This window comes from Felis catus, chromosome C1, assembly GCF_018350175.1.
Source record: "Felis catus isolate Fca126 chromosome C1, F.catus_Fca126_mat1.0, whole genome shotgun sequence".
NCBI lineage: Eukaryota > Metazoa > Chordata > Mammalia > Carnivora > Felidae > Felis > Felis catus.
This window is the reverse complement of record NC_058375.1, coordinates 2,024,061-2,045,936: the sequence shown is the minus strand read 5'-3', so window position 1 is coordinate 2,045,936 and position 21,876 is coordinate 2,024,061. Positions and strand designations below refer to the sequence as shown.

General features: G+C 65.0%; 1 protein-coding gene across 6 annotated transcripts in view; it reads left to right on the top strand.

Annotated features, from left to right (window-relative positions):
* The window catches only part of MEGF6 (multiple EGF like domains 6), a 92,279-nt gene that overhangs the window by 3,588 nt on the left and 66,815 nt on the right, over positions 1-21,876 (top strand). For 5 of the 6 annotated variants that reach the window (XM_023258002.2, XM_045034969.1, XM_023258000.2 and 2 more), the window contains exons 1-4: positions 2,493-2,770; positions 6,063-6,197; positions 10,599-10,708; positions 20,306-20,410. In XM_023258002.2, the coding sequence (XP_023113770.1) occupies positions 2,661-2,770; positions 6,063-6,197; positions 10,599-10,708; positions 20,306-20,410 (460 nt within the window). In that variant the 5' untranslated portion in view covers positions 2,493-2,660. Of the gene's footprint in view, positions 1-2,492; positions 2,771-6,062; positions 6,198-10,598; positions 10,709-20,305; positions 20,411-21,876 lie in introns of those variants that run through there. The other variant, XM_045034970.1, reaches the window with a different exon arrangement.

Genomic DNA, 21,876 nt, shown 5'->3' with positions numbered 1-21,876 from the left:
TCCCTCCGTTCTCCATAAGGACACCTGTCCGTGGGTTTAGGGCCGCCGTAAGTCCAGGGTGATTTCATCCTGACATCTTTAATCACATCGGCAAAGACCCTCTCCCCAGATCCGGTCACATGTGCAGGTACTGGGGGATAGGACGTGGCTGTATCTTTTTGGAGACACAGTTCAGCCCACGGTACCGCTGTCCCCCGACACCCGGTGCTTTGCGTGAATGGGCAGGTTTTTGCTCTCGGTGTGGCAGGTGACCTCAAACACCCTGGTGACCCCTTTCCGGATGCTGCGTCCCACCCCGGGGGTGGGAGAAGAGAGCGGCTGCGGTGTGGTGTGGGCCAGGCCTGTCCGTTCACCAAGCAGTAGGATCCAAGGCTCGGCGGGCACCAACTCCGGAGGTGCCTCTCTGTTGTCTCTGGTTCACGCGTGAGGACGGAAGAACAGAAGGACGTTGTCCAGGGCCACGCACAAGGCACAGGGCCGGTCCAGGGGAACGTAGCTGGCCAGCACCTGCCCCAGAGTCTCCGTCCTACCCGCCACGCTTGAGTGGATTGCTTCTTTGGTTTTGTTTCTCTTTCGGGGCACATGAGGAGGTTTAGAAATGAACTTCAGAGCTGGCTACCCAAAGACTTCCCGCAGACGTGGCAAAAATATTTGGCGTGCGGTTCCAGTTGCCATAGTTTGTGTATCTACAGGATTCCCCCGTCTCTGGCTCCAACCAGCTATGGTGCTGATTTCCCGCGTCCCCTCCCAGCGCCGAGCACGCCCTCTGCCTCCGGGCTGGGCAGAGGGGACAGGTGGGGGTGCGGGGGTCTCCAAAGACAGTGAAATCACCCAGCTATGGACGGAACTGTGCCCCTCCCAAATTCACAAGTCGAAGCCCTAAATCCCAGTGTGCCTGTATTGGAACAGGGCCTTTCAGGAGGTCGTTAAGGTAAATGAGGCCATAAGGGTGGGGCCCTATAGGGCTGGTGCCTTCTAAGAAGAGGAAGAGACAACAGAGCCTTCTCTCCTGGCCGCCCCCTCTCTGCCGAGTGAGAACTTCGAGAGCGGGCAGCCGTCCTGGCACCAGTGGCCGGCACCTTGATCTTGGACTTCCCGTCTCCAGAACGGGGCGGCGGGGGTGCGGTGGGGGATGTCCGTTGTTCACCCTGCTGGGTCTGCGGTGCTCTGTTCCGGCAGCTGGATAGACTGGGACACCCCCGTGGGGCAGTCAGATTTGCGGGACCTCCACCTACCCCATCCCATGTGCTTTAGAGCTATGCTTAGGTTCACAGCCGCAGAGTAGGGCGTTTACCAAAGGTCCCCAGAGCCAGACCCTGCGTTCCGTTCTCAGACCTGCAGTTTACAAGCTGGGTGACTTGGGGGTGCTGCTCCCCACTCTGACCTCGGTTTCCCCATCTGCCGTCTCGGCCCGATGACTATAACCCTCCAGGTGGTGTGGAGGGCTCAGATCCTCGGCGGGGGGCGGGGGGCACTGCCACATCTCCACTGCTCCTGGACAGCTGGGGGTCCCTGTCTCCCAAGCCCCTCCCAGCCAGGAGTTCCTGCACTTTGTAGGAGGGCGAGGCGAGGGCCAGTCACCCAGACCACGGGAAGTGGCAAGGACGAAAACCCCAAGAAAGAGGCCTGCCAGCTTCGGAAGTGAGCCTGACCACCCGTGGGCCTCTGCAGCTGGGCCGGGCACACGGGTGGCTAGCGGGTCCTAAGTCCCGGCCACTCCTCAGGTCCTACCCAGGCTGCACCTTCCCCTGCTTTTCAAAAACCTCCGGAGGGGGTTGTTTCCACCCCAGGGACCCCCACGAGCCCCTGGACCCTGGAGCACCTAGTCGTCACCCCTGGAGTAAGTGAATTCCAAACCCCACCCAGCTTCATTTAAGTTACCTCTACGCCCAGCCTGGGGCTTGCACTCAGGACCCCAAGATCAAGAGGCGCAGGCTCTACTGACTAAGCCAGGCAGCCGCCCCAACCAGGTTACACTGGCGAGAAGCAGGGTCTCCGGAGGGAGGCTCCTGCCCTGGCCGGCTCGCCCACTTCAGGCCACGGGCCAAGAACGCCCTGCACAGAACAAGGGTAAAAATGCCCAGGGGGTGGTCGGTGATCCGCGACGCGGGTGCCCAAGGGGGAGCACCCAGAGGCACGGGGAGGGCCGTTACCCCCCACCCCCTTGCCCCCCGCCCGGGAAGGGAGGGGAGAGGGCAGCCCGTGACAACGGACCGAGCGTCCGCAGAGACTTAAGAGGGACGGAGGGAGGGCGGAGGGCTCCCCCAGAGATGGGCGCCTGGGCCCGAGGTCCGCCGGAGGTGGTGGCCACTCGCTCGCAGGGCATCTAGACCCGGCGGCCTCGGAGCAGCCGAGCGCGCGAGGCTCGCGGCGAGGACCTGAGGAGGGTTGGGGGCGGGGCCGGGCGGTGGGCGGGGCCGGGGCGGGGGTCCGGGCCGGGGGCGTGGCAAAGGCGGGCCGGCCTCTGGCGCCGGGGCCGAGCGCGCAGTGTCGCGCGAAGCGGGCGCCGGCCGGGCGGGAAGCCGGTCCCTCCGCACCTGCGGCTGCGTCCCGCGCGTCCCCGGCCATGGCGCACGTGCGGGCGGCGGCTCCGAGGGTCCGCCGGGACGTCCAGTGAGCTGGGGGTCGCAGGAGGGAGCCGGCGCGGGGCGGCGGGCGCGATGCCTGTCCTTCCGGAGGCGACGGCGGCGGGGCGCGCGGTGGCCCTGGCCCTGGTGCTGCTGCTCCCCGCGGGTCCGGCGGGCGCCCTGCCCCGCCTGCAGCCCGGCATGTGAGTAGCGGAGCCCCGGGCCCCTGAGCAGCTTTGTCCCTGGGGCCCTGACAAAGTTGGGCTCTTTGCCGCCCCTGGGGAGGGAGTGGTTAAGACACGGGGGTCGGGGCTTGGGTCTGGGGGCGCTTCCGTGGCGGGGCCACCTCCTCCTCCCCTTACCCTGTCGGTGACCCTCCACTCCGTCATGTGCGACCGCGCGCTCTGGCAGACGCCGCGCTCCAGTCGGGGTCCTCGTGGGCAGGGTCTGGCTAGCGAGCAGGAAGGAAGCAGCCCCTTCTCACTTCCTTCCAAAGCTGCCTCCGGGGGCCTGGGGGGCCTGTGCAGGGGCGGGGAGCGCCCAGACGCGGGGGGGGGGGGGCGGTAGTGGTGGTGGCTGGACGTGGTTTATGTGTTAAACACGTGCGTGCTGGGGCTGAGAGACAGAAGGAATTCAGCACCAGAATGGGCAGGAAGAGAGGGTCCGGGAGCCAGCGGAGATGAATTCAGTTTTGAAAGATGATTCCCCAACGGGCCGTTTAGCGGTCTCTCTTAACGGGCAGATTCATCCCGTGTTGGCCTCCCAGGACCGCTGGTGCCAAAGTGAGCCAGAGAGGAGGGGGAGGAGGGGAGGTGCCTGCTGGGGGCCCCCAGCCCAGGGCTCCTGCAGGGTGCTGCAAAGGGGCAGGCCAGTGGCCCGGCCCGGGTTAGGGACCCCTGCCCGGCACTCGCCCAGAGGGCCCAGTGCACCTGGTGGGGCAGAGCTGGGGGGCAGGGCAAGTCGGTGCCCCAGGACCCCCATCCCCCACCCTGGGTCTTGCTTTGCCCCAGGCAGGAAGATTTCCTTGTGGCCTTTGCATCCAGAAATGTGAGTGGCCTGAGTCCCGACTCTGCATGACTTCTGCTGGACATTTTTCTTTCCTGTGATCCCAGTGAGTTCATTTGTCCAAGGGAAGCTGCAGGCTCAGAAGGGATTATCACAGCGGCGGGCGGCCCCTGACCCTGGTTGGCATGTCACCTAGGGCTCCGGGAAGCCTCTGGCCGCTCTGGGGCAAGCAGTGGGTCGCAGGAGACCTCTTTCTGCTTCCTGCTTTTCCCCAAAGCCTCCTCTGCCCTGTCTCTTCCTCCCCTTCCTCCTCCTCAGGGAGCCTCCCACATGTCAGGGGTGGCTTCCCCTATGGGGGCCTGTGTCCCTGTTTCTTGGCTAGCCTTCTGTTCTCAGATGGCCCTGGGCAGACTGAGTTCTGTGACGCCTCGGGGTGCACCTTCCACAGCCCCATTGTCTCTGATTGTCTCTGAGGCACCTGGTGCTAGGCAGCATTGAGCTACGCTGGCCAGCTGAACAGGGGACAGCTTTCTGCTAGACCCCGGAGTGCTGGAAGCCGGTGGGCTCTGGGTGCCGGAATTTGCTTTTTGCTCCTTGTGCCCCAGAGGAGCAGGGGAGGGGGCCAAGAGAACAGCCGGGGTCCCTGAAAGTGCTTTGTCCTCGCTCGTCCTGTGCCCCCTGCCCCCTTCCCCTGGGGGAGGTCTGATGAGCCCGTAGGGCCCCGCACAGGCCTCCCCCCTGTCTGTGACTGGTTTTCCTGGTGGGCCTCTGTGGACGTGTGGGAGCTTGTGGCTGGTTCTTGGGTTCCCGCTGGCCGACCGTGTCCAGACTGAAAACCCTACAACATGTCTTTATTTATTTATTTATGCCTCTAAGTGCATTTCTGCTGGAAGAATGGTTGGCTTATCTTCCTGGGGCCTGGAGTGACCGCTCACTACACACAGGGCTGGCCCAGGGCTGCTGGCGGGGTCTGGGGATGGGGAGACAGTGTCCCCTACACTGGAGCTCCAACCGGCCCAGGGCCGAGCCTGCAGGCTTCCAAGTTCAAGGGTTGCGCCTGGTCCAGGGGGACGTGTGTTCAGAGGCCCACCCTGGGGTTCAAAAGGGGAGCTTGTCAAGACAGACATGACCGAGACGCTTCTGGGGAGCCTAGCCCTCCTCCTGCACAAGGGTGTGCACGCAGCCCGGCTTCGCCAGCTGGGCGGGGCTGCCTGCCTCTCCCTCCCCGCCTGCTTTTCCCCTTCCTGTCTCCTCACCCTGGGGCCATCATCCTGGGGCCTGCTGGCCTGGAACCGCCTGCCCCAAAGGGACGCCTCACGTGCCCACCTTCTCCTCGGCTCTGGGCTGAGGCGCCGGCCTCCAGGAGCCCCTCTCTGCCCGGGAGCAGATGTCCCACGGAACTGTTTGCTTTGTAGTCTGGGAATTGCCTTGCCTCTCCAGATGGGAACCAGGAGCCGACTGCAAGGACAGGCCTGTGACTGTCCTGCCACTTGGGCTGACACTTCGTCTCTATGTCTGTTCCCTCCCCCATCCCACCTCCTCCGCCCCGAAGATGGAAAAGTTGGCTCGAGCTGTGCTTCTGAAGGGCTGGGAGCTCCCCCGAGGGGATCGGTGCCGCGCTCACCCCCGTCCCCGGGAGGCCAGTGGGCAGCCAGCAGAGCGGGGACTGTTTTGGGGGGCTGTGGAGGGAGCAGCAGAGCCGGAGGGGGAGCCCAGGCCCACGGGCCTCGGGAGAAGTCACGCAGGTGACTAGGGGATGGGAGAGTGGCCAGTGGGAGTGAGCCCACAGGGTTGTGTGACCCTGAGGGTGTCCACGGGAGAGGCGAGCCCACCCCCCATCCCCTTCCTCAGAGGCTGTGGAATCTGGCTGGCCTCGAAAACTTTGTGCCTTGTCTCCCGAAATTTGAAATTTGCCTGTGTCTGGCTGGGGCAGCTGCCCCTCCCCCCACCTCCCAGGCCCCTTCTCTATAACCACCTCCTTCCTGAGCGAGGCACCCTCCTGTCCTTATTTGGGGGCGGGGGGGGGTCAAGGGCACTGGGGAGCCACTGACATCAGAGGGCTCCGCCTTGCACCCCTTCCACGCTCCCTGGTGGCTCCCCGCCTTCCACACCTTGTCCCACCTGGAGCGAACTCCGTGTGCCCAGCGGGGGCAGCTCAGGGGACATCTCTGAGGCCAGGATGGCTGGGAGGTGGGGGCCTAGGAAGGGAGTCACACGGACGCGGGGTCCGTGTCACTGTTTCTGCTGACCCTCAGGCCCCTGTTGTCCGGGCAAAGCTACAATAGTCCTGTGGGTGGTATGGGACCCCTGCAGGGGGTCTGCAGGCTGTGGCCCTGTGGCCGTCCCTCCTCGTCCTCTTCCCACACCTCGAGCCTGGCCCTGCCGCAGGCCTGGGACGGGCACCGCGGGGCCTGGCCCTGCTGTGCACCCCACCCCTGGTGGCTCCGCGCCCTGGACTGGGGCCTACTGACCATCTGTCCTCTGTCCCAGGCCGCACGTGTGCGCCGAGCAGGAGCTGACCCTGGTGGGCCGAACCCAGCCCTGTGTGCAGGCTTTCAGCCGAACCGTGCCCGTGTGGAAGCCGGGCTGCGGGCGGCAGGCGTGGTGCGTCAGCCACGAGCGGAGGTATGTGCTGGGGCCCCAGGTCCGGTGTGCGAGCGGGCTGCCGGGGTCGGGGGGGGGCTCTCCTGGTCCCAGGGCCGTCCACACCCCTTCCTGCTGCCCTGCGCCTGATGCCAAAACTTTTCCCACCCTGGAGGGCAGCTCACAGACGGAGCATTGCTGCGCAGTGGGCCCTGCAGGGAGGAGGGGACTCTGGGAGGGTGCTCTGAGGAGGACGGGGTCCCGTGGCCGAGGCGGGGTGCTGGGGGCAGTGGCTGGCCACACGAGAGGGGAAGAGTGGGGTGCCCGGCCCGCTGAGTGCCCTGTGGGAGCTGCATCGGCCGAGCCCTGGGCCTCGTTCCCCGGGGGAGCCAGTGCCAAACCTTTTCTTGCTCAAGATTTTATTTCAAAATCAAATTAAGGAGTGCCTTTGCATACCTCTCCTCTCTCTGGAATCTGCCCGACTGCAGAGCCGGATGGTGGGGGGGCCTCAGCTCGGGCAGCTCCCCCATTAGGTGCAGGGAAGGTAGGAGCGGCCCTCACGTGGGGTGTGGCGTCCAGCTTCGCAGCGTGGCCTTCGAGGGTCGCCTGCGTGGCGTCATCCGTGTGGGGTGCCAGCTCCCTCCGGGGGCCCTTGGTGGTCTCTGAGGGCAGCGTCCCTTGTTCCAGGTGCGCCGAGGGTGGGCGCCATAGCCAGCGGGCGGGGGTAGGGATGCCGCTGCCCGTGCCGTGGGGCGTAGGGTGGCCCCTCAGCCACGGAGGGTCCTGCCCAAAGGTCAGGGGCGTCGACGCTGGGAACCGGGGGCAGAAGGAAGATGTCTGCCCTCCTGCTGCCCCCAGAGGTGTGCTCTGTGCGGTCCTCCGGGCCTCCTCGTGTGTGCGGCCACCAGCATTCACAGATCGGGAATGAGGTCACGTCGGCCGTGTCCCCACGACGACCCGTGGGGAGAGGTGCTGTTTCTAGAAGCTGCCAGGGGCCCCGTGGTCCCAGGGCTGGAGCGTGGGGGGGGGTACGTGTGCGCTGAGGGAGCCCCCAGGGCGGACAGTTCCCCGATTTCCCTGTCGCTGGTCCCCAGGCTGGCCTGGGTAGGGGCGGGAGCATCCGGGCACCTTCAGTCTCCTGGCGGAGCGTCTGGGGCCCTGGGAGGAAAGTCCCACTGTCTGTGAGGGCCTTGCTGCCCGGTCACGTGGGGCGGGGGCCATGGGTCTCTGCCACGTTTCCTGCCAGGGAGTGGGGAGTGGTCTGTGTTCTGTGTGGGGGTCTCCTGGGAAGGCTCAGCAGGGGCCACGTGCGGAACGGGTTCCTGGCATCCTCTCCTGGCCCAGCTTGAGGTGATGGGGCTGGGGCAGTTTGGGTCCCTGGCCTGCGGGGGGTGGGGGTGCCTGGCCTGGAATGCAGCCACGTGGGCTGCTCCCCCCATGGTCCTCCACCCCACGTGGATGAGAGCTGTCTTACCACCTCTGTGTCCTGTAGGGTTTCCGCGACCTGTGCTAACCGCTTCCCTTCTGTGGGGCGCCCGCTGCGCCGTAGTGGGTGTGTCCCCTCCCGCGGTGCCACAGCCGAGCCCCACGTGCTGTCTGGGGGCAGTTGCCCACACGCCTCGTGCGGACGTTTCTCCAGTGGCCGTCGAGGCTGTGGCCTCTGCCAGGCACGGTCCCCTTCATCCTTCAGGAACGCACAGGGGCCCCAGCTTGCCTGGGTGGCCGGCCCTGCCCCCTGGCCCCCTTTCCCCATCTGCCAGCTCCTGGAGCATCAGGAGGGTCTCCCCGACAAACCACCAGCCAGCTCAGGCTGTGCCGGGGGGAGGGGCTCCCCTCCCCTGCCCTGCCCCTCCACACTCCCCTGCCCTTTGGGGGGTGTGGCCTGTGCCGGGGGAGGAGGGAGGGAAAGGGTGCTTGGAGGAGCCCGGAGCCCTCCCAGAACCCTTCCCTCCAGGCCCGCCCGGCCCCCCACCCCCTGTCGCCCCTGGCCCTGCCCTAAGCTAGCTCCCCGGCGGTGGCCAGAGCCCGCGTGGGGTGTCCCGTGTGGGCTGCAGGGGAGCGACGGGGCAGTAGGCCCACCAGCTGTGTCGCAGGGGTCTCTAACTCCCAAGGGCGGGAGCGCGGGGAGGTGGCAGATGGGCCGGCCGGCTCCGTTCTCCGGGCGACCGCGCACAGCAGCACGTAGCCCCGGGAGAGGGATAAATATTTACGGCGGAAGGGCCCGAACACCGTTTGCTCTGCCAAGAGCCGTCCACTGCTGCGGTCGGTGTCTCTCCAGGCAAGCGGTTTCATGTCCTGCCGAAGTGATGTTTTGCAAAGCTCTCCCGAGCTGCTGTGTGCAGCGGGCACATGAACTCACGCTTCCGGGAAGTGGCCTGCCTTGTTGGTGGGGTCCCGGTCCCCAGGGTGGCCGTGGGTTTCCCACGGCTCCCTGCGGCCAAGCCCCAGCAGGCAGGAGGTGTTTGCTCACCTGGAAAGGGCAGGCCGGGCCCTCGGGCCGCTCCCGGGGCTCAAGGGTCCTTGACCCCGTGGCTGTTGGACGAGCCCCGGTCACCTTTCCCACAGACAGCGGTGGGGCAGGGGTGGCCTCGGGTCACCCCCTTCCTTTTGTTCTGTTACTCCACTCTCTGTCCCTCTTCCCCGGCCTTCCTGCCCACCTCCCCACGGCCTGTGACCAGTCCTGTCCCGTGGACACAAGGACCTCACAGCCACGGACCCAAGGACAGGGGCTGAGCACCCGGGCCGCGTTAGTTTCCTGTTGCTGCTGTAACGGGTTGTGACAGACTGTGGGGGCGGGGCTTCAGTGTTCTCTGCCTGGGGGCCTGAGACCCAGGTGTGGGCACAGCTGGTTCCTTCTGTCCCAGGCCTCTCCCTGCCCCGGGTCCTGGTGGTGGCCATGTCCTGGCTCACACCTGCCTCTCCCCAGTCTCTGCCGCGGTGGTCACGTGGCCCTCCAACGGCGTGTCTGTGACCGTTCCCTGTCTTCCGAGGACATCAGTCCTTGGACTGCGAGCCCACCCGAAGTCAGTACGGGCTCCTCTCAGTTTGTTTCCATTGGGAGAGACCCTGCTTCCAAATAAGGTCAGCAGTCTTCGCCTCTAGGTGAGAACAGAGAGGCCGGGCTGGGGCAGTTAGCTGTCCGTCTGGCTGACCGTCACCCGGTAAGGGTGGAGGTGGGCGGGGCAGGGATGAGGAGGGAGAATCCGTTGTAACTCACTCTGAACAAGGGGGAATGGAGCTTTCCGGAATGGCAGAGACCCTTCCGAAGGCTGAGGCCCGGCAGCAGTGGAGCCAGGATGTAGGAGCCTGGGGCTGTGGGGTGCCACTGAGACGGGGGGCTGTGTGGGCGATGTGGGACCAAGGCACTTCTGCCCCCCACCCTGGCTGCGGCTCCAAGGTCAAGGCCGCGGGGCGAGTCCCAGGATCTTGGGAGGTGGACCCCTTGACCACTGCTCCTCCAAGGCCACCCTGTGGGGCCTGCTGCTGTGCAGAGAGGCAGGGTGGAGGCTGGGGTTGGCCAGCCCGCCATGCAGAGGGCGGCCCCAAAGGTCCTGGGGCTGCAGGTGGCCTGGGGCAGCCTCCAGGGGAGCTGGTCTCTTTCTGGTTTAGTCAACGCCCTCCTATGGGCACTGCCCGTGCCAGGCCCCAGACTGGCCAGACCCCGGTGCCTCCTTCCAGCGTGGACCCCCTCCCAGCTCCTGCTTGGGGCTCTGTCTCTCTCCGCTCAGCCTTTGTGAGAGCTGCCCCCATCCTGAACAGGAACTGGCCTTGGACCCAGGCCGCCCTGTCCCATCTCCTCTGAGGGTCCCTCCCGCCTGCTCCCCTCTGACGGCAGTGCTGTGTGTGACCACAGTCTGGCCCCTCTGCTGTTGTCCACAGCTGTCCTCCCCATCACCCTGGGTCCTCGGCTCAACCCTCCACCCCGCAGGTGGGGAAGAAGGCCCTCGCAAACCGCGAGCGCTCGGGGCGGTCCTGCTGTCTGGTGTACTGGCAGCCTGGGGTCTGAACTGGCACTATCCAGGGCACAGCCTGCCTAGCACTGGGCACCTTGGAAGCCACTCTTGGTCCTCGGCTGGACATTTCGAGTCTGACCCCAAAGGCCTCAAACCTGGCCTGGGGCCAGACGTGGGATGCTATGCCCATCCTGACGTTGGCTTGGAGCTGGGCCCCAGCAGGGGCGGAGAGGGAAGGGGGCAGTAGCCCCACGGGAGGAGCTGGCCGGGGCCATCGGTCCTGGCTCCAGGGCAGCCACGTGTGCCCTGCTGCCCCTCTTCGTGCGGGTGTGGCTCACAGACCTTCCCCCCACCTCGGAGCCTGGACCTGAAGGGAACAGTCGGGGAGCCAGCGCGGGGAGGGGTGGATGGGCGAGAGCCAAAAGCAGCGGGACGTGCCGCCAGAGCTGTGTCTCCACGGTAAACGTTTCCCTTCTCCCTTCTTTTCTAGAACCATCTACTACACGGGCCACAGGCAGGTGTATGCCATGGAGGCGCAGACCGTGTTCAGGTGCTGCCCCGGGTGGAGCCAGCAGCCCGGTGACCAGGGCTGCCTCTCCCGTGAGTGTCCTCCCCCAGCACTAAATCTGTGCCTCAGAAGAGGCCGCGTCTGAAGGGATCGTTCTCCAGTGGTGGGGGTAGAGACCCTGTCTCTGCACTTGGTGGCACTTCCCACAGCGTGAGAGTTCCCCACTCTGCCCCCCACCCAGGCTGTAAAACAGAATAATAGAAGAGTGAGCTCTGTAGGCTGATGCGGGCGGGGGCCAAGGAAAGAGGGCTGGGGCTGGTGGGGGCTCCGAGCGGAGGGTGGGGGGCTGTCGGCCAGGGCCTGGCATCCGCGGGAGGGGTCTGAGGGCAGCCCCGGGACCACGCGGTGGTGTATGTGGGCTCAGGAACCTCTTCAGGGCCCTGTCACGGAGCCAGCCCACCGTAGCCACACCCCTGCTCTTGGGTCTTGCGGGCCTGTGTTCCCAGGAGGGCCCGGGGCTGGGCGGTGGCCCCCGGCCTCTGTGGACATTCGAGACGGCAGCTCCTGTCCTGCCTCCCGTCCTAGAGCCATGGGCCTCAGACTCCCCAGGTGCCTAGTGGAGGTTTGTCACTGCCTCCCTCAGAGAGAGGGGGTCCTGATCGACGCAGGAGGGACGGGGAGCCCATGTGTCAGCACACAAGAGCCTCACTGTGATGCTTCTGCTTCTCGAAAGGAAGGGGGGTCACAGCTGTGGAGTCTGGCGGTAGAGGGTATTTGGGAAGCCGTTCCTGGCCTGTGGGTGTGGGCACAGGTGGGCCGGCAGGTGGGTGTGGGCACCGGAGGGTGTGGGGACAGGTGTGTGCGGGGACAGTTGGGCCAGCAGGTGGGTGTGGGCACCGGAGGGTGTGGGGACAGGTGTGTGCGGGGACAGTTGGGCCAGCAGGTGGGTGTGGGCACAGGTGTGTGGGCACAGGTGGGCCAGCAGGTAGGTGTGGGCACAGGAGGGTGTGGGGACAGGTGGGTGGGCAGTTGGGGTAACTGGGTAAGAGGAGGCCGCATCCCTTCCCAGAGAGGTGGCCTCGGAGGTCTGGCCTCCCCTGAAACAATTCCGTGGCGCCCCCTGATGTGAGGCGACGGACAGGGCCATGCTGTGGCGGTGGCTGGGGGTCCCGGCTCCCCCCTGCTGGGATGGGAACCAGACTTGGGGGGCCGTGTTCCAGCCTGTCTCTGCCCCTGGGCCCCCCTCCACACACGGGGAACGTGGGAGCCGCTGAACAGGGGCAGAGAGTTTTTACACGGACTCCAGTTGGAGAAGGGGAAGAGAAGGATGGTGGGTGCTGTTTTCTGGGAGAGGAAATGAATAATTCTCCCCAGGAAGGGAGCAGGAGGGAGGAGGCGAGGAAGCAGCTCCACCTCCCTGTGGGCAGGAGAGCCTGGGGGGACGAGGGGGGGACGCCTGGATGCTGGCCAGCCCCCCACCCCCGGCGGCGGCCCTTCTCCCCACGCCCTCTGATCGCTCTCTGATCGTGGTGATGTGTGTGTTCCCTGCTTCCGGCTTCTAGGAAAACAAAGGGGTCTGCTGAGTGGGGGTGCAGACATCAAAGCCAAGGCTCCTGGTTTCCGCTGTGAGGCCGGGGCTCCTCAGACCTGCCAGAGGCGTCCCTACCAATCTGGTGGGTGACGGGGGCGGGCGGAGGAGGTGCGGGTGGGGGTGAGGAGCGTGGCCTTTTACACCTGGGAGGGGACACGGATGTATAGCCACATGGTGGCCCGGGGGTGGGGGGCCCTCTGGGCTTGGCTTCCTGGTTTGGGGGGACTGGCGTGTGGCCTGTCACAGGCAAGGACGGGGGGAGCCCGGGTGCAGGCTGGGGTCTGTACCCCACGTTCCCACAGCCCAGGCTCATGAGCTGGGGTCCCATAACCCTTGGTTTTACCCGTGTCTCAGAGAGACCATCCCAGAGGCAGGGCCAGGGAGCAGCCGCAGGGCCCAAGGGCCGGCCAGACCCTGGGAGGCCCTGTTGGCCTCTCTCCATGGCAGAGACGGGGCCCAAATGCTGGCTTTTCAGGGATGGGAGGCCAATTTCAGCACAGGCGTGCAGGGCCAGTGGCCACCACGGTCTGCCCTGCCCGGTCTGGCTCCACTGGCAGGAGCGGGGATGCGGTGGAGGGGCAGAGCGGCCTTGGCCTTGCAGAGGTGGAGGAGATCGGCTGCGGTCAGGGCTGTGGCGGTGAGGACATTGTGGGGGGGCGGGTCTCGGCCACAGTGCCTGGCCTTGGTGGTCCCGCTTGTCACCGATCTCCGCGTGTATCCTGAACTGGAGGCTTTGCCTTTCTTGATTGTTTTTTTTTTTTTTTTAATTTTTTATTTTTTTAATGTTTATTTATTTTTGAGAGAGAGAGACAGACAGACAGACAGAACACGAGCAGGGGAGGGGCAGAGAGAGAGACTGAGACAGAATCTGAAGCAGCTCCAGCCTCCGAGCTGTCAGCACAGAGCCCCATGCGGGGCTCAAACTCACAAACGGTGAGATCATGACCTGAGCTGAAGTCGGATGCTTAGCCGACTGAGCCACCCAGGCGCCCCTCAGTTTTTTTAAAGGATCATTTTTAGTGCAGGATTTACTTATTTACGTATTTGGGTTTTATCTGTTTATTTGAACGTTCCAGAAAAAGCCCTGTGATCCAGCCTCTCCGGACACCCACTTGTTCCCCGGTGTCTGGGCTGCCGGCATGGGAAGGGGAGGGACTGGGGGGTTCACATGGGGAGGGTCCTGAGCCTGGGACCCTGCCCCCTGTCGCTCAGCTCCCACCGAACTCTGGGGAGTGAGGCCCGACGGGAGGCTGGTTGCTTGAGGATGCTGATGTGATGGGGTGTGAAGGGGAGCGCAGAGCCAGCTGGGGCTTCGGGGTGGCTTTGGGGTGCAGATGGGCAGGGGAGGCCCGGGGGGGTGGGGGTGGGAGCATTCCGGGAGCCTGCTGGGGCCCTGAGCAGGAGGAAGTGTAGCGGATGGCGGGGGGCGGCAGAGGAAGGCGGGAGCACATGTGGGAGCACCGCCGTGGCTGGGGAAGGTGGGCTCAGCACAGGGAGTGTGCTTCCTGCTGTGACCTCTCCCGGGCTGAGCAGGTGCCCAGAGCCCCCAGCGCCCGGGAGGCCCTGCCCTGGGGGGTCAGGTGAGTGTCTGCGGGGCTGCCTTTGGCCTCTCCATGGGCTTGCCTGTGGTGGCAGGGCTGGGGCAGGGTCTCTGGGCTCCTGAGTGCGAGCGCTGACGGGGTGCCGGGCCCCACTTGGGAGGGGTGCCCGCTTCCCTGGGGGTCAGGATCCTCTGACCTTGTCCCGTTCCTCTGGTGGCTTCCGGCACCTTCCCTCGGTCCCAGTGCAGAGTGTCTGTGGCCCAGGGGGAGTGGGAGGTGGTCAGGCTGGGACAGGGCAGGGAGCAGCCCCCGCCCTGCTCCACCAGCCTCGTGCCCTGGAAGTGCAGCTGTGTGCGGGCCGACGTCCGGGCCCTCCGTGCGTTTGTGTGGGATCGAGGAGGGGGCCTAACGCCGTCTGGGAGAATGGCAGGAAGCTTCTAATGGCCGTCATGATTGCTCAGAGACCCACTAAGCGGCATTTGTGACCCGGAGGTGACCGAAAAGGAAAAGTGCTGGCTGGGTGGGGCGCGTTGCCTGGTGACCGGGGGGCTTCCCCGGGTCCACGTGGCTCCCCTCTGCTTGCGTCCCCAGGGCAGCCTGGCGCTGACCCCCTCTGCTGTCGGGGTGCCAGATCCCTGCCCAGCGGCTCTCGCGAGTCCCCGTCTCTCCCAGTCAGGCGCAGATTCTGCCTAGACCCCCTGAGGCCCTGGGTCCTGGCTCCCCTTCATCAAAGGCGGGCCTGAGTGTGAAGGTGGGTGTCTGGCCTGACCCTGACATGCACGCACCTAGGAATGCGGTGCCGAGAATACGTTCTGTGGCTCCCCGATCTCTGTCCGTGTAGGGCTGGGCTCCGGCCATCTGAGGAGGCCACAGGATGCAGAGGTAGGGCCCGAGCAGGTGCTGGGAGCCGCACCAGAAGGGGTTCTGCGGTCCTCGCAGTTCTGGTTCCTTTGTTGCAGGACTTCTCAGAGCATTTAACATGCTAATGTGCCCTGAGGATTCCTGAGACAGACCGTAGTGTTCCCAACCAATTCTCTCTTTGAAAAGAAAGGAGGAAGACACAACAAAGTCGAAACAAGCAGGGTCCTTAAAGCAGGCCCTGGGAAACACTGACGCAGCTGATCCACTGGATGGACGTCTGTGCGGGGCCGACGCGGTGCCCGGCGCTGCTCTCGGGCAGAGGCTCCTGGGGCTGCTGTCCTGGGGCAGGTGGACACGCGGGAAAGCTTGCAAGCAATGCTGTGCGGGCTGGTGAGACGCGCTCTGGAGAACGCGGAGGTGGGGAAGGGACCGCAGGCCGGGCGGGGCAGGGCGGGCCTTGGAACGGCTCAGATTTACTCCCTGGAGGCCAGAGGTGTCCAGTCTAGGTGCGCGTCGGGGTCCTTCCTTCGTCCGCTGGCTTGTGGCCGCGTCAACCCCCTCCTGCCTCCTCCCTGCCTGTGTCACCTCCTCTCTCCTAGCAGGGCCTCCCCTGCTCCGAGTGGGCTCGGGCCTACCTTGGTCATACCCGCAAACACTCTATTTCCAAACGGGGTCGTTTTCTGAGGTCCTGGGGCCTTGTAAGGACAGGGAGCCAGGGCAGGGTCTGAGTGGGGCAGGGACACGGTCTGCTGTGGAGGGCAGAGGCAAAGTCGAGGAGCCACCTCGGGGCTGGCCCTGGGGGATCAGGGAGCATGGTGAGAAGGGGTCGGACTCTGGGTGCGTGGACAGTGGGAACTGGGTCTGGAAGCCGTGGCCGTGGCTGGGGGCCCAGGACCTCGGAGCCCTCCGGACCCCCGTGTGAGCCCAGGGTGCATGGGACAGCCGTGCCCTTGACTCTGAGCAGACCCTCAGAGATGACCGGGTCCTGGGGAGGACACTGTGGAGTGACCACCTGGAGCTTTCTCCACGGGCTTCCCGCCCCATCTTGGTCACTCATGCCTTCTTGCTGCCCGGGGGATGCCGGGGGAGCTAGAAAAAGTCTGTGGCCTGTGAGGGCTTCACATCAGTAGGGGAGGGACTGACATGGTTTGTTGTCACCGGAGCCCAGGACGGGCCGTGGGGCTGGCCGGGGGACGGAAGCCCAGGCTGCTGACTGCCTGGCAGGCTGGCCCTATAGCTCTCCCTCCCGGGACGGCCGCCGCCTCCTCTGGGCCCCGCTGGTGGGGGTGTTAGGGAAGGAGCAGCCGGGGGGCAGCCGCGAGGCCTGGGGATGGCCGCCCTCTGCTTTCCTGCCTTGCCGCTCACTTTTCCGTTTCTGTTCTGGACGCGTGTCAGCCCGCGCCCAGCGTGGGAATTTGGAGAGCTGGAGTCCTGGCCCTCCTGTCCTCTGTGTGGACGTAAGCGCCCACAGGGTCGCTAGGGGTGGGCATACTGTCCTGCTGTGACCTCCCCCCCCCCCCCAGGTCTCTCGCACCTGGTCACACGCAGCCCCGCACGGTGCCGTGCCTGGCACACGTTCGCACTTGTGCACACGCGTGCCCTGGGCCAGCATGCTGTCCACCCAGGCCAGCTGACCTGCCTCGCGGCTTCACACACGCGCCCGTGCATGCGAGTGTGCTCACACTCCCACATGCGTGTGCACACAATCCCGTGCTCACGTGGATGGTCTCACACGTGCTGACACGCTCACCCTGAGACAGGCGCACACACGTGTGCTGTGTGCTCACACACGCACAAATGCGCCTGCACACACGTGCTCGTGCTCACATGCACGCGCATGCACCCGTGCTGCTCACCGGTGTGAGCACTGCACGCCCACGGGGGTATGCTCGCACCCGTACTCACAGCCCCCAGCACTCACACTGACCACGCGCTCCTCCCCCGGGCCTCCAGCACAGGCCTGTGGTGGGCGTGTGCCCGTGGCGGCGCCCGTGGAGTCCCCAGGCCCCAGGGCAGGCACTAGCTCGGTGCTTCCTCCGGAGCTTGGAGCTGGAGTGCCTCCCTCCCCGCCGCGAGGGTCCGGGATGGGCGGAGGTTGGGGTGGGGGTCCGTGGTCCTGGCCTCTAGCCCCCAGCCGGCAGGTTTGGGGACAGACCAGGGACAGAGCGACGGAAGGGGGGGGGGACTCAGGGCCTGTCCTGTCCCCTGGGCTGCCGGGGAAGCGCCTCTCTCCCGCAGCCCCCCTTTGCTGTGAGGTGGGCACTGTGGTTCCCACACCTGGCCGCCCCGCGGCTTTGCTGGATGAGCGGAGGACCGCCCTGAGCCACGGCGCTGATCCACCTGCCCTGCGGGGCGACCCAGGGCCAGTGTCGTCCTCGCTGTCACCCCCTTTGTCTGCGCTCTCCCCCACCCAGGGTTGTTCGAACCCCTGAGTGCCTCCCTCGATGGCAGACGGAGGTGCTTTGCGCCGGGTCCAGCCCTGACTCCCCTGGCCTCCAGGGCCGGTTGCTGGAGAAGTGTTGGGGACAGGCGTGTCCTCCTGGGGTTCCACCGTGCTGTATGTGCCCCGCAGTCCTGGGAGACTTTCCTGGGCACCCGGCTGCGTCTCACAGACCCTCCCTCCGGCTGGCCTGGCGGGGTTTGGCCACAGGCGGGACGCTGCCGGGTGCTGGTGTCGCTGCTATCCTTGCTAAGGCTGGGAGCTGGGGACCAGCCGTCATCGGATTGATAGGCTGCATTTGGGGTGGCCTATCTGACCTTTCCTTGAGCCTGGCCCACACTGGGAGCCTATGTGGGCGGTTTTGTTGAGCCCCCACGTCCACCACGTGTCTCGGTGGGGGGCTGATCCCGGGTTCCAACCTCGGAGCTGCGGCCCAGAGAGCCCCCTTCCAGGCTCCGTCCTGGAGAAGCTGAGGGTTCAGCACTGGGCATGCGCGAGGTGCAGGGAGGGGCTGAGTTCGCCTGCGGGTCTGCTCAGGATGTGACCTCAGACCCATCCCATGGACAGGCGTGCCCCTCCTCTGGGGATGCCGTGGGGGAGCTGGCGGAGGGATGGGGCTCCCCTGCTCCTGGCTCAGCCCTCGCTGCGGAGAGACGACAGCAGCCAGGGGCGTCCGCAGGGGACGTGCGCAGGAGGCCGGCAGCCGGAGTCAGCAGGGTCACAGGCGGGGCACTGAGTCCTGGGTCTGAGTTGGTTGCTCCAGCCCCGGCCTCCTCCAGCTGCAGAATGCACGTAGGGTCTCCGGGCCGCTTCGGCAGAGGGGCCCAGGGAGGGGCTCATTCCCAGCGCTGGCCTGGAGAAGGCCGACGTTCGCCACCCACGGTTGGTGACCTTGGCCGCGTGCTCAGAGCCTGCGGGTGGGTGGCCTGGCAAGACCAGGAGAAACTCCAGCCTGGATCACACCTGTCCCGCCTGAGGCCACTCTACTGTCCAGCAGAGGAAGGGAAGAGGAGGGGCCGTGGGCTCGACGGAGGGGCCCTTCTGGGGGCGAGGCCTGGGCCTGCGTGCGGGAACCCAGCCACAGTGGAGGGGCGGGCCCCGCGTGGAGGGGGCGGGGCCATGTGGAGGGGCGGGGCCGGCGCGGAGGAGGGCGGGGCAGGTGGCCTGGCAGATACTGCGCCCGCTGCACGCATGAGGAGTTCCAGCCAAGCGCACCTGTTTCTTGCCTCCCACCTCGAGAGAAAGTGGCGCTAAGATGCCACGCAAGATGTCCACACGTGCCGCCCTCACCCTGGGGACTGCGCTCCCGGGATCTGCCATCCTGCCGACTGGACGCCCCTCAGGGCCCTGCCAGCCTGAGGATATGGGCAGAGCCTCCTTCCTTCCCCCCAGAGCCAAGGCCTGGTCCGGGGAGGGGCTGGAACGCTCGGTGAACCGTCACCGTCCTCGAACCTCCAGCCCGCACTCTGTACACCAGAGCAGTGTTCCCCCTTTTCTCCCCAGATCGTGGGCGAGGAGACCGGTTCAGCCCTGGCAGCTGCTGCAGGTAGCGTGTGCGGCTTCAGGCTGAGGCAGTGGTGTGGAGGGGATCCTTGGTCGTGTGAACGTCGCTAAGAATGTTGTATTCGATGTGTGCAAGTCGTGGAGCTTGACAGGACTTTCTGACCCACTGGCTAATATCCGACCGGAGCTTGAACGCCTGTGCACAACACCCAAGCCGCCTGCCTTGCCCGCTAAGGCATCTGGGCTGTGGGGCGGTGTGTGCACGGTGGTTCCTGGGGGGCTTCTCCAGCCACGCGGGACTCCCCCGGCTCGGCCCTCCCTCTGCCTGCTTGGCCCTCAGAGAACAGAGCCACCCAGCGGCAGCAGACCTGTGGGTGCCGTGGGCCTGGGTCACCTCTGCCTGCCCTGGCATTTCTCACTCTCTCGGGGCAACCGGTTCCTTCCAGGGCCCCTGAGGGTCCTGTGGGCACAGTCCTGGCCCCCCTGACAGCCTGAGGGGGCGTCCCCAAGCCGAGTCTCTGTCGCGACCCCGGACCGTAGTAGGAATTCATAAAATTCATTTAAAAAAATGAGCTAATGTTGGGGCGCTTGGGTGGCTCAGTCAGTTAAGCATTCGACTTCGGCTCAGGTCATGATCTCACTGTTTGTGGGTTTCGAGCCCCGGTTCAGGCTCTGCACTAACAGTGTGGATGGAGCCTGCTAGGTATTCTCTCTCTCAAAATATATAAATAAACCGGGCACCTGGGTGGCTCAGTCTGTTAAGCGTCCAACTCCGGCTCAGGACATGATCTCTCGGTTCATGGGTTCGAGCCCCACGTCGGGCTCTGTGCTGACAGCTCAGAGCCTGGAGCCTGTTTCAGATTCTGTGTCTCCCTCTCTCTCTCTCTGACCCTCCCCCGTTCATGCTCTGTCTCTCTCTGTCTCAAAAATAAAAATACACGTTAAGAAAAATAAAAAAAAAAATAAAAAAATGAACTAACGTGAAGCGTAAAACACATCTGTTCCTTGGAAATCCCGAAGTCGTTTTGCGAGGCATCCGTCCAGCCTTCAGTAGCAGCCACGCGTCGAGTTTTCACGTGTTTTGTTTCCAGGTCTCTTACTCGGTCCTTCTTCCTATCTACCTGTTCCTTTCCCACACAGGGAACCTCCCTCTTCCTTGTGCGGGTGTCAAACATGCTCATTTGAAAGCCAGGCTCTGGCTCCTGTGCTCTGTCTGCCTGGGGGGGGGGGGCAATTCTTCAGTGTTTGCTCGTGCGACCTCTTCCCTCAGCTGCCGGGGTGGGGGGGGTTCCTTGGGGGGCCTGTCCCCTTGGACAGGGGCAGGTCCTCAGCCAAGCCTGCAGCCTTCCTTTCAGTGGGGGGCTGTTCCCCTGCTGGCCCTGACTCCTTCCCCACCTCCTCAAGAAAGTGGGGGGGGGTGGTTGCAGGCTCTGGTGGTGTTGGGCCAGTGCATGACCCAAGACAGAACAGAGCTGGACCCTGATCTGGTGGCAGGGTTGGGACTGCCGGCCCGGGAAACCTCCTCCCCTCTCCCCCGCCACCCCCCCCCCCCCCAGCCAAGGTTCAAGGGCTCGGGCTTCAAGACGTAGTCTGGGCTTTGCTGTCTGTGAGCTGAGGCTCTGGGTCCCATCCATCTCCAGGCCTGGCCTTATGGGGAGACTTCAGGGACCATCCCCAGGGTCGCTGGTGGCTGGGCTGGGGCTGCCCCTAGGCTGTGGCCCCTTCTCACACACCTTCTCTCCTCTCTCCACAGCCCGGTGCAGTGCTGGCTTCTGTTTTAACGGCGGTCACTGCGCGCCCGGCTCAGTCCAGCTGTGCCGCTGTCCCCGAGGGTTCCAGGGTCCCCGCTGTCAGTACGGTGAGTGGACGGCCGGGCATTCTCTCATCCCCTCACCCTGCTCCCTGCGGCTCATCTGAAGTTGTTGGGAGGAGGGGGGACCCTGAGACCCCCTTCCTCCACCGATGCCTCCACACCCCTTCATCTTAGGGCCTGTCTAGTTGTGGCCTCCCCTGGAGAGATGGGCAGGGACCGGCCGGGCTACTGGGCGGCCAGGAAGCGGCCCGTCCCAGGGTCTGCAAACGGCATTCCTGCCTTGCTGGAGGCTCCAGCGTCCCCAAAGATGGGGGACAGCCAGGGTCCTATCGGAGGCGACTGGTTCAGTAAAACTGGGCACAGCTGTAAAGTGACGTGTCACGAAAACCCAGCCACGCTACACGCTGTTAAATAGCAGAAACTCAACGGAGCGAATTTCAGAGATCGAATTGGCTTTAGGAATCGATTCATGAACCGGGCAGAATCCCATATAACAAGGGGGAGGGGAGCTCCCGGGGGCTACAGAAAGGAAAGGTTTTTAAAGAGAGAGAGAAAGGGCAGGAAAAAGGAAATCGTCAGCCAAGAACCCTGGCTGCAGGCGAGGGGGGCCTCCTAAGGGGAGCGGAATCTGCCGGTTTGCTTCCTTGTGCCAACCAGGGTTCCCGTGATGACCCCCCCCCCCCGCCGGGGGCTTTGAGCTGCAGTCAGGTTGGGTCTTGGGTCCTACACTACGTGGTGCCATTTTGGGGGCCTGCGGTTTTCCTTTTAACAACGTGCCGTCGGGGTGCTGGGAGGGGGGTTGGGCCTTGGAGCAGACGTGCGGGTGACGGGGTTTCTGTAAGGAAAGGGAGTACAAGTGCGTGAAAACGCGTCACGGGAACCCCCGCAGACATTCATCCTAATCTCTCTGCGACGGATCAGCGAGAGCTCCCCTCTCCGGGGTTTCCTGCTCGGTCCGGGGTGCCTTCATTGAACGTGTAACTTTCCGGGTCCTGTCGCCACGGGGCGCAGAGCCACGGCCGCGGGGGGGAAGTGAAATACTCCCGACGGCTTCCGGTGCTTTGAACTTGCTCCTGGTGAGCGGCTGGGGGCTTCTTTGAGGGCGTTCGTCCTGCACCATGCTTCAATGCTTCGGATGCCCAGCAGGCAGCCAGGGGGAGGGTGGGCATCAGGAAATTGTAGGGAGCAGGAGGCTCTCTGTTTATAGAGGAGACCCAGCCCTCTCTCTGGTCCCTGCATGTTCACGTGTGGTGGCCCCCCTGCTGTCCCCAGCATGGGCTGAGGGTAGGGGTCCTGGGGAGACAGGTGCCGGTAGCTGAGGGTGCTGACCATTGCACAAGCTGGCGGGTTGGTGGCTTTTCGGATACCCTCTGTTAGCTGGAAGGTTCTCTGCTCAGCCAGCTCCTCAGTCCCGCTGCTTCATGGGCTCTGTGTGCTGGGAGGACCGATGCCTGGGCCAGGGAGTGAGGCCCGCTGTCTCTCAAGCCCTCTGGGTGCTGGGGGGCCTGCCC